Below are 12,231 nucleotides of genomic sequence, written 5' to 3' on the forward strand. Positions count from 1 at the left end.
ATGTCATCTCATTTACACTGCTGCTTATTTATCCAATGATCATTGCCTCAACTGCCTAAAAGATTCAGTGAAGGTAAAGAATGTAAATTTAGCTATTTGACCTTACATTTTAACACCTTTGTTAAGCTCTAATTGACCTAAAGGAAACTATGCATGTTAAAAGTGTACACTTTGATAAGTTTATACTGCAGTTTATATATTTGTTTACCTGTTGACACTTAGGTTGCTTCCTGTGTTTTTACTGCTACAAATAAAGCTGCTGTGAACATTCATGTACAAATCTTTGTGTAGACATATGCTTTTATTCCTCTTAAGTAAATACCTAGTTGTAGAATGACAGGATCAGATGGTAGGTGTCTGCTTTTTTAGAAGAAACTACGAAACTGTTTTCCACAGTGTTTGTACCATTTTACATTTCCATCCACATTCTTGACAATACTAGGTATGGCCAGTCAAAAAGCTATTTTTAAAATTCTTGTTCTTTCATATCTTTTTTCATGTTGTATAAATGCATACCATATCACATAAGGATTATTTGGAAAAAGTGCAGAATATGCCAGACAGCTAAAGATTTTTAAGTTAATTTAAAAAAGTATTTGGAGTTATACTAAAGTCTCTTTATTGCAAAGGTAAGAGGTGGTTTGCTTAAAATATTGGAAAATTGCAGGAGATAACAGTTCTTTGAAGAGCTAATTTTGTAATGTGTGTACCTGTTTTATATGTGTATTTTTTCTTCCTTTGATAGAGTTTTCCAGAAAAGGACCTTCTGCACTGTCCATCTAAGGATGTAATTGAAGCTCATTTTATGTCTTGTGTGAAAGAAGCAGATGCTTTAAAGCACAAAAGTCAAGTAATCAATGAAATGCAGAAAAAAGATCACAAGCAACTCTGGATGGGTTTACAAAATGGTAAATATAACAGTGTTTAATTTCATAATACCGCTTTATGAAGTATGAAGTAACTGTAATCCTGTGAGTAATTGGTACATCTTAGGGTTGGTGATACAAGTTTAAATTCCAGCCTCTGTGCACAGAATTTCACAAAGAAGCCACCTTTGGTCATACCTTTCTTACATTGTACCCTTCTAGCATCCCTCACTTCCTGGATTCCCTAGCATTAGACAGATTGCTTTGCCCCTAATATAAGACAGTATAAACTTCCTGTGTTTAGCTTCTGGAAAAAGTGCCCTTAGTCCTAGTCACGATCCTTCTGGAATTGCAACTGAATACCCTGTGTATGTACCAAAATACCTCCACCTGGGTAGGGCACAATCTCTAGTCTCTGCTTTCTCAGAACAGGAAGCCTTGCTTTGTGCTCAGATTCTCTCTCTCCTGGCTGGGATTTAGAAAATACACTCAAGGAAAAAGCTGAGGGGAATCTGCAATTTACTGATATATTCTTCTTCTCTTAGCCATCATAGTTCCTTAATCTTGCCTGCACTGATTGCCTTCCAGTGCCTACACACAGTTCTGTATGCAGGCAGTTCTCACTTTGCATGGGTCAAATATGCATGAATTTCAGTTAACATGCTTTAGTTAAATAATGCCAGTTCCCCAACAATGTGGCTCAAATTTCATTTGTGTGTATTAACTGTGAATAATCACATAAAGTACAATTACGTAAGAGTGAGCTCTTCGGTTCAGTCATTATGTAACAACAGATACATGTCATGATCAGTGACCGGTCACTTTCTTTGAGTGTCTGTCAGTGAATCGTCGTTATGCCGCTGTTATTTAATTCACTCACAGACAGCAAAGCATGCAGTTGTGTTGCCCCCTTGTGTCCATTGATAAGCCCACATAACATTTTGTAAAACTGGATAATTGAAAGAGGGAATTAGCCAAGAAAGATGAAAGTGTAGCAAAGAAACAAAAAATGATAATGCTGGAAGTGAAATTTGAATAGAAGGTAGTGGAATTATAGAAGACATAGCTAACTGTGGGGCTGTTGACACTACCACCATTTGAGAGACTTTAGATATGCAGCCCCAGGAGCTTAGTGAAGGCAAACTCTTCCACACAAATGAGGGAAGTGGTTGTGATGAAAAGGATGCAGTTATCCCAGAGGGAGTGATACTGGCAAAAATATCACATTAAAGGAACAGGGATATCTCATGGTGTTGAAAGTGCAAGTAACATGTTTGAAGTTGATCCAAACTTAGAAAGGAGTATAATTTGCCAAAGTTTAGGAAAGATGCTTGCTTGTAAGAAAGCAGGCACTATTCAAACTGTGTTTAAGATTTTTACAAATAAAGCACTTTAATTCTCCATGTTTCTAATGCTTTAATTAGTGTACTGTTAAACACAGTACTAAATAAATATTAGTTTTATTTACTTTTTCATTTTCCTGTACATTTATAACCATCAGAGTTTTTAATATTTTGACAATTTTCTAAAAGATCACAAAACAATCATAAATTTTCCCATTAACTATTAAGATCACTTTGCATGGTTTTATGTTACATGGTAATTTTTCCAGTCCTGCACTACTGTGCAAAGCAAGGACTGTCTGTATTTCGTCCATCTTCAATAGTTGTTTTTGGACAAGGAGTTGGTACAATATAAGCTGCTCTTACATAGCAACAACTAGAATAAGAGAAGACCCCTCTTTTCCCCTTAAAAAAAAATTTAAAAAATGTGATACAGTTTTATCTTTTGGACTATATCATTAACCATCTCACAGAGTTGTCTGTAGTTATTTAGTATTTATTAAACTTTCATTATGTAAAATACAGGGCATTATCTGTGACTTCATTAGTACAAAAGATACATATTTTATGACAGTGTGTCCTGTAAATTAAATTTTCACATTTCTTTTAAGTTTCTTAGATTTGACCCAAGTTACATGGAGTTGCTCCTTAGTTTCATATTTGTACCTCTGATATTTCTCAATTAGGTTGTAAGGTTTGCAAAAGGAAGGCACCAGGCCTTTCACTTCATTTATATTACTGAGTACACATATTCTTATTAAGTGATGAAAAGAGTTTACAACCCCTTAGGAAGGTGTACGTTTTCCTTTTCCTGGCTGGCTATTTGTAGGTGAAGTGACATTTTAGGAGGCTTGTGAATAAAAGGATTGCTTAAAGGGAAGAAGACAGGAATGTTCTAAAGAGAGAAGAGATCTGAGAGTAATTTGTCTTCAGAATTTAAGTAAATAATTTAGATGAACTTTTAAGTAGATGTTCTTGAAATCTATTGTGAGCATGGTGAGTCAGCTATAGAGAGCCCAGGGAGTCAGCAGAGGATTCTAAAAATGATTGAACTGTTTCAGTTGGGGCATTAGAGGATTAGTTATGGAGGGTGATGGGTAAGAGTTGTGGAAATAACAAAGGTGTGGTTTTTAGACTCAGCTCTTCTGGTAGCTCCTTAGGGCAAGTCACTCAATCCCTTTTAGCTTCAGTTTCTTTATCTGTAAAATAAGAGAATTTCTGCTGTGGTTTCCTATAAATGTTTTTAGAAGCTTTAACGAAACTCTAATACAGTTTATGTGAAAGTGTTTGAAAGGAAGTAAAGCTGTCTCGATAAAAAGAATTATTGAGAAGTCACTTTGAGACACGAGAACAGGGGTTGGCAAAAAGTGTGGTCCTGCCTGCCGATGCAGGGGACACGAGTTTGTGCCTCGGTCCGGGAAGATCCCACATGCCGCGGAGCGGCTGGGCCCGTGAGCCATGGCCGCTGAGCCTGCACGTCCGGAACCTGTGCTCCACAGCGGGAGAGGCCATGGCAGTGAGAGGCCCGCGTACTGCAAAAAAAAAAAAAACACAAACAAACAAAAAGTGTGGTCATGAGCCAGCCACCTGTTTTTGTAAATAAAGATTTATTAGAACCCTGCCACAATTCATTTATGTAACATCTGTGGCTACTTTCATGCTACAACAGCTGAGTTAAATAGTTGTGATCAAAAAAACAAACAACCCAATCCAAAAATGGGCAGAAGACCTAAATAGACATTTCTCCAAAGAAGATATACAGATTGCCAACAAACACATGAAAGGGTACTCAACATCAGTAATCATTAGAGAAATGCAAATCAAAACTACAATAAGGTATCACGTCACACCAATCAGAATGGCCATCATCAAAAAATCTACAAACATGGGCTTCCCTGGTGGTGCAGTGTTTGAGAGTCCGCCTGCCGCTGCAGGGGACGTGGGTTCGTGCCCCGGTCCGGGAGGATCCCACATGCTGCAGAGCGGTCGCTGGGCCTGCGTGTCCAGAGCCTGTGCTCCGCAGCGGGAGAGGCCACAGCAGTGAGAGGCCCGCGTACCGCAAAAAAAAAAAAAAAAATCTACAAACAGTGAGAGAGTGGCATGGACATACATATACTACTAAATGTAAAATAGCTAGTGGGAAGCAGCCAATTAGCACAGGGAGATCAACTCATGCTTTGTGACCACCTAGAGGGGTGGGATAGAGACGCAAAAGGGAGGGGATATGGGGATATATGTATATGTATGGCTGATTCACTTTGTTATACAGCAGCAGCTAACACAACAATGTAAAGCAATTATACTCCAATAAAGATGCTTAAAAAAAAAAGTCAAAAAAAACAGTTGTGAAAGAGACCATGTGGCCCACAGCTTAAAATATTTACTCTCTAACCCTTTTAGAAAACATTTGCCAGCCTATAGAAGGTTGATTAAACCAACAGCTTGTATTTATCATTGATCTAAAGCATGACTCACAGTGTCACACATTCAGAACTTGGTATAACTTAACGTATCAGACTTAGTCTAATAACTGCCTTCAATGCTATTTTTTATATAAAAAAAATATTGTTTTATAAAATTCCTTTTTTCCTGTTTTTGTCTTAGCTTATATTCTTGCTTAGATATATGACTATTTTAAAGTTATTTTTATTAATTTAACTTTTATTAAATTACTTTTCAAATTGAGTTTCATTAAATCCAACTTAAAATGGTATGTGGTTAAAATATATTTTGTTCCTTCTTTTAGCTATAAATTATTTTTGTAGCTATTATGTTTGGTTTTATTGGTACTGCTAATGATTAAGTTTACACACTCAAAATCCTACATGTGGTATCCAGTGGGGACCTTGATAGTTTATTTTCTACTTTTTAAAATTGAAATATACATTTAGAAAATCTTTGGCTGGGTAGAGGTTGTTTGTAGAAAATATATTTTGGGGTAAAATGTTGAATGTTACCTACATTAAGGTAAATTGGTGAAAGGTGGGTATAGTAGTTCATTCTGTTCCTTCTGCCTAGAATAACCTTTCCCTCCCTTTTTGTCTATTTAATTCTTACTTAATGTTATAATGCTCATCTGTCTTGTCACCCTCTAAGTGAAAACTTCCCTGTTTCATTTTTTTTTAGCCAACAAACTATTTATTGAACATCTAATATGTGCCTGACACTATGCTAGGAGCTAGTGATCATCCAGCAGTGATAGAACAAACATGAATCCTGTTTTTGTGAAGCTACAGCCAAGTGGAGGCAGAACTATTTATATTTTCATGCTCTCATGGCTCCTTGTCCATTCATATGCATTCTTGCTCTCATAATTCACTCTCTGGTATAGTTATGGTTTATGTATTCTGCTAGAATATAAATTTCTCTTGGTTAGAGTGTATCATGCATTTTCTGTATCCCCAGCACCTAGTATATTCTTAGGCATAGAATGAACAAAATAAATACTGACCGAGTGACTCCTTTATTTTAATCCTATGTAGTACAACAAGGAAATACTGTTAACAGCTTTTTATAAATAGATTAATATTAGATAAAATAGAGGAAGTACCTTTAAAATTTTTAATTATGGAAGTGGATTTTATGTTTAAGAATTTTTCCATCCAAAAGAAAGTCTTACAGGTTTGTTAGGGCAAAGACATTTCACCTGTCGGTTAGTGTAATTGTAAACTGGTCAGAATTGAGAAAAAGCAGATGGTAAATTTATTTCATTCAGAACTGCACCTGTACAGCATAGCAACTAAACGATTTAAACAATTTTTGAATACTTTCAAATGCTAATTTTAATTTTTCAGATCTCTGTGAAAGAGAAATAAGAAAAGCTTTTGAAACCAAGAAAGCTCATTTAAGACATACTGTGCCTTTCAGTGTTTTTTATGGGTTTTCATTTTAGATATAAAAGTATTTAACCACCTTGTGAAACAAAGGTAATGACCACAAAAAAAGAGAAGAAAGTAACATTTTTCTTATTTATGAGGCACTTGTCACTATATTTGCAGGCTATTTTCTATTAAATGTCAGGAGGTTTTTCTTATAAGCTAGAGATTTGAGGAAATCTCTAAAAAATATTTTTAACATAATATATGACTTAGTTTTCAGCTTTGATTTTCTGAGTATACTAGAAAAGAAAAGATGGCATCAAATAAATTCCATAGACCTTCAAATAAATGCAAGTTTTCACTGCTAAATATTGAAAATTTACATTGTTTATAAAGTATGGTTAATCCTTTTGAGCTAAGTAATTTTTTAGAGAAATCAGTTATTTGGTAGTGTACCATTTTAACTTAAAACTGTTTTTTAAGAGGAAATAGTGGTTAGCTTAAGGTGAATTTTATGATAAGTCATAGCATTTTGAAAATTCTTTTGTTTGGTGGGTGATGCAAAAGAAACGCAATGGTTCTCACAGGCTTATATGATAGAGACAGTTGGGTTATGATTGCATTGCTTTGTTTTTATCAGTTGCAATATAGTAGTGTAAGTAATGGACTGAGAATCTCTTGGTCCGAGAAGGAGCATTGGGTCATTAACATATGCTCCAAAGGAGCATTGATCTTTCTTTGCTTATCTCCTATTGGTTGTGTGGCCATGGCAGATCACTCTTCTGAGATGGAGTTTCCTTATAAATGTCAAGGTGATGATACCTCACAAGACTCAGATTCAAAGACTGTACAGTGGTAATCACTTACACCTGAATTCTGGTGATTAGATATTCTTGATTCCAGAGGATTTCCTGGAAGAATAATTATTGTTTATTTCCCTCTCTCTCTCTCTCTCTCTCTCTCTCTCTCTCTCTCTCTCTCTCTCTCTCTGTCTTTCTCTCTTTACCTCTCCCTCTTTCCCTCTCTTCCTCCCTGGTCCTTTCAAGCAGGACTTAGGTAAAAGGCAATAGATAACTTTCTAAAAATAAATGTGGTGTCATAGAAAGACTACTAAAACAAAGACAAGAGATTTTTGGACTTAACTCTGTATCTTGAAGCTTCCATTTCTGTGCTGTTATCACAGTGTCAGTACTGTTCTAATGTGTAGATGGTGTGGAAGGAGATTACTAAGTAGAACTGTCAATAGGAAGCATAAGTATTCTTCTTGAACCTTTTGTCTCAGTGAAAGGTCACTATTTGGTAAGCTTCCTTTCTTTAGAAAAACTCAGATGTTTATCAGTCATGAGAACACTGGGATCACATTGTATAAATAAGAGCAAAGAAAATAGTGTAATTAGTATCCACACACCTATCACCCATCTCAGCAGTTATCAGTATATGGTCAGTCTTGTTTCCTCTGCTCTCACCCCTGCCCCACTTTGAGTTTATAGAAATTTTCATTCTTTAATCTAGCGCTACGAATATTGTTCACAGATTTATATTCTTCACAGACTTTATACTCTGTTATTTAATCAAGTCTTGGAAAGGACAATCATTATACGAGAGTTATGCCCAGATCCTGATCGTATGGATTAGCCAATTATAAGAACCTGCCACATGCCAGGCACTGTGCTAGGCATAGGGGGCGCTGGGGTGAGTATGACAGCCACGGTTCCTTCCCTCAGAGTTCACATTCTGGTGGGGGAGGCAGACATTAAACAGATAGCCTTTAAATAATTATTACATTTGTGTCTTGAGTTATAGAGGAAGGGATAGAGAGCAGTGTGGTTGGGATGAAAGTGTTCCAGGCACAGGGAATGATGTAGGTTAGGCTGAGAAGGAGAAAAGAGCTTAATAAATTCTAGGGGCTCTAAGAAGGCTATTCTTTTTTTTTTTCAAAATCAATATTTTATTTAAGGGGTACTTTTACTTCCTTTAAGCAAACCTTTAAAGCCATTTTACTTGGACTTCCCCCTTCAAGCCTCCTGTGGTTCTTCTGTGTTTAGTCAGAGGTTCTCCAAGGCCTCAGTTTTCTTTATAAGGCTCCAGAAGGCTATTCTGACTGGAGCACGGTGATTGAGAGTGGCAAGTAGATAACACTGCAAATTGGATAGAGGACCCTATCTATTCAGGGTCTGATAGGACATTTTAGTGATATTGAACTTAATCTCCAGGGAGTGAGGCGAGGTAGATAGGGGACTGCTGAAAGATTATAAGCAGGGATATAAAGGAATCAGATGTTCTTTTTTAAGTTATCTCTGGCTACTGTATGGTTAATGAATTAGAAGGGAACAAATATGGAATTAAAAGGCCAAGTACGAGTCCATTCCAGTGGTTAGGTAGCAGATGAATTTTTCAGACTACAGGGCAGTCTTGAAGGTAGAGAGAAGTGGACGGTTTTGAGAAATATTTGAGATGTAGACTTGCTAGGACTTAGCATTTGGTTGAATGTGGTGGGTAATAGAATGAAAACTGTCATAGTTTGTTCCCAGACATTTTAGAAACTGTTGAGTGTGCCTAACTACACTTATCCAGCTTATAGACACCCAGAAGGAGATCTTTATCGTTACATTAAGATAAACCACTTTTTTGGTATCCAGTACCTTAATACTGTCATAAAAAGAAACATGGTCTCTTTGATGCTATAAGTATTTTAAAATTTATGCTGATTTCTACTAATTATTGTTTTACTTTCTGAATGCTTAAAAACATTCTAAAACTTTGCTAAAGATTGACGTCAGGCTTACCAGTTGATAAAATCCATTCATATTTTTAGGTTGAAGCATTTGCCTGTCTGCTGACCTCAGGCACCTCTCTCATTTTCCATTGTTTCATAAGATTATTGGCATTGGTTTTGTAATCCTATCTTTAAGTTCTTTTAGTGTCCTCTGAAGTAATTTTCCTTTGTCTGAAGACTTGCATTAATTTAAAGCAAAGTACCTACTGTTATGTCTGAATATGTCATTTTTATTTTAGCTAAGTTTTCACACTTGCTTCTTTGAAAATCATTCTCTTGTTGAAGAAAATGGAAACTAAACAGAAGTTGGATAGTTTAGCTTTCTCTCTGTCATCTCTTAATATGATAACCATCTTTCCCAATAATGTTCTCCATGCGTTCGTTCTTTCTTTACCAAACATGGTTTATAAAGTTCGTTTTGTTTTTCCTCCCTTTTTTTTTTTTTAAATAAACCTCATCTTGTGCTTGGTGTTGACCTTCCTGCCACTCTTCTTACATACTTACATACTCCTTTTATTAGTCAGGATTCTCCAGAGAAATAGAATGAGTACACACACACACACACACACACACACACAGATTTATTATGAGGAACTGGGTCATGTGATTTTGGAGTCTTACAAGTCCCACAGTCTGCCCTCTGCAAGCTGAAGACTCAGGAAGGTCAGAGGTGTAATTCACTCTGAGTTTCAAGGCCTGAGAACCAAGGATGCTGCTGGTGTAAATCCCAGTTCAATGGTAGGAAAAGATGAGATGTCTCAGCTCAAGCAATGGGGCAGAAAAAAGGGGGGCAGATTCCTATTTCCTCTGCCTTTCCTTTTGTTCTCTTCAGGTTCTCAACTGATTGGACGATGTCCACTCACATTGGGGTGGGCAGTCTACTGAAATGACACATAGTCATATGCTAATCTCATCCCCAAACACCCTCACAGGCACACCCAGGAATAATGTTTAATCTGGGCATCTGTGGCCAGTCAAGTTGATGCATAAAATTAACCATCACATTCCTGCTGTAACTTGGTTCATCTTTTATGGGTGTCATTTTAGTGTTAATTCATTGAACAGATAATTATTGAATCCATACTGGAGATAAAGTAGTAAAAAAAAAAATAGACTGAATTTCCTGCCCTTATGCAGCTTAAATTATCGTGGGGGAGACAGACAATAAGTATATATAAAAGTAACATACATTATGTGCCTTATGACGATGAGGAGTGCTGTGGGAGAAAAAGCAGGGAAAGATGAGAAAGGACTGTGTTGGGAGAGGGCATTGCTGTTTTTAATCAGGTGGTCTCAGAGGCCTCACTGATTGCATGACATTAAATGAAGACCTAAAGCAGGACCATACATTTATCTGGGGTTCCTAATACCTTCCTAGGCAGAGGGAATGGCAGGGGCAAAGCCCCTGAGGTGGGGAAAAATGCTAGGTACTTTTGAAGACTTAATCCTATTAGTAGCTTTTACCAAAAGTGAGGGAGAACATAAGTTGTTTTTCCCTAGGATACTGTTTTCCTCTAGTGTGCTTGTCATATTTCCCCTGTGAGAAACAATCTATAGTATAGTCTCATCATTAAAAAAAAAAAATTCTAAGTAGCAAAAATGTCACTTTTCTATTATCTGGTTCTTTCCATAAGTTTCATGTGACAGAAAGCATCCTTTTGGCAGTGATCTTACCCTATTTTGAAAGCAATAAACAGTGCTGAGAATAGAGATCATTAGGGATTGGGCCTGTTTTTATTAAGGTAGTTATAAAAGACCTGTTTGACAAGATGATATTTAAGCTGAAATCTTAAGGATGAAAGGGAACTAGTCACATTAGGGAATGGCATGTTTTAAGAACATGAGGCAAAAAGGAGTTCGGTACATTTTAAAAAATAGAAAGAAGGCCAGTGTGTCTTGGCCAGTGACCAAGACAGAAGAGTTACATGCAATGAGGTTAGAGAAATGGGAAAGATCTAGGTGATATAGGGCCTTTCAAGTCAAGGAAAAGAAAATTATTTATTTATTTTATTTATTTTTATTTTTGGCTATGTTGGGTCTTCATTGCTGCATGCGGGCTTTTTCCAGCTGCGGCGAGTGGGGGCCACTCCCCATTGTGGTGCACAGGCTCCTCATCGCAGCGGCCTCTCCTATTGCGGAGCACAGGCTCTAGGCACGTGGGCTTCAATAGATGTGGCATGCAGGCTCAGTAGTTGTGGCTTGTGGGCTCTAGAGCATAGGCTTAGCAGTTGTGGCACACGGGCTTAGTTGCTCAGTGGCATGTGGGATCTTCCCGGACCAGGGCTCGAACCCGTGTCCCCTGCATTGGCAGGCGGACTCTTAACCACTTCGCCACCAGGGAAGCTCAAGGAAAGAATTGTGATATTAAGTGCATTGTGAAGCCATTGGAGGATTTTTGAGCAGGAGAGTGATGAGATGCAGAATATGACGGAAGAACATTGTAGCTGCTGAATAGAGGGTGGAATAGAGGGAGCCAAGAGTGGCAGTGGAGAGTCTGTAGTAGTAGGTTCAGGTATAAGATGATGGTGACCTTTAGGGTGATGATGGTAGAGATGGAGAAAAGTCAGTAAATCTGGGGTTTATCTTGGAGGTAGCATTGACAGAATCTATTATTAGGTGGGGTATTAGGTTGTTACTAAACCAAACTTGAGTCTGCTCACCCACACACAGTAAAGCCAATCTACTGACACTGGGTTGTGGTGAAGGAAAGTACAGTGTTTACTGCAGGGCACCAAGCAAGGAGAATGGGCAATTCACGCTCAAAAGACCCAAACTCACCAACGGCTTTCAGGGAAGGGGTTTTAAAGGCAGTGTGAGGGAGGGGCTGCAGGGTGTGTGATCAGCTGTTGCACAATTCTCTGATTGGTTGGCATCAAGGTGAAGTTCCAAGCATCATCAACCTTCTGGTTTCAACCAGACTAGGATCTGTGTTCTTGTGGTCAGCAGTTTCCATCTGGTGGGGGCCTGCTTCCTTTAAAAACAACTCAGGAGGGCTTCCCGGGTGGTGCAGTGGTTGAGAGTCTGCCTGCCGAAGCAGGGGACACGGGTTCGTGCCCCGGTCTGGGAAGATCCCACATGCTGCGGAGCGGCTGGGCCCGTGAGCCATGGCCGCTGAGCCTGTGCATCCGGAGCCTGTGCTCCGCAACGGGAGAGGCCACAACAGTGAGAGGCCCGCATACCGCAAAAAAAAAAAAAAAAAAAAAGACAACTCAGGAATGTGTGTCAGGCCTTTATCTGTATCTTTCAGGGACCTGGGAGTTGGGTGACTGTGCTGTGTGGTGGATTTTTAGTCTAAATTGTTACCAGTTTCCCAGCCCAACAGCTATTCTTTATTTCTACATCTTCACATTTCCTAATCATTAACTCTTGAGTCAGCCTTTTGAGACACAAGGGAGGCCTGGGAGACTAAAGCAAAAGCCTTTTACTTC

The 12,231-nt window shown here is 38.1% G+C and overlaps 1 protein-coding gene across 7 annotated transcripts in view; it reads left to right on the top strand.

Moving 5' to 3' along the window:
• ATG5 (autophagy related 5) overlaps positions 1-12,231 on the top strand; it is a 131,755-nt gene that overhangs the window by 39,253 nt on the left and 80,271 nt on the right. For all 7 annotated transcript variants that reach the window (XM_067702452.1, XM_067702449.1, XM_067702453.1 and 4 more), the window contains one exon: positions 746-908. In XM_067702452.1, the coding sequence (XP_067558553.1) occupies positions 746-908 (163 nt within the window). The remainder of the gene's footprint in view (positions 1-745; positions 909-12,231) is intronic.

This window comes from Pseudorca crassidens, chromosome 13 (assembly GCF_039906515.1).
Source record: "Pseudorca crassidens isolate mPseCra1 chromosome 13, mPseCra1.hap1, whole genome shotgun sequence".
NCBI lineage: Eukaryota > Metazoa > Chordata > Mammalia > Artiodactyla > Delphinidae > Pseudorca > Pseudorca crassidens.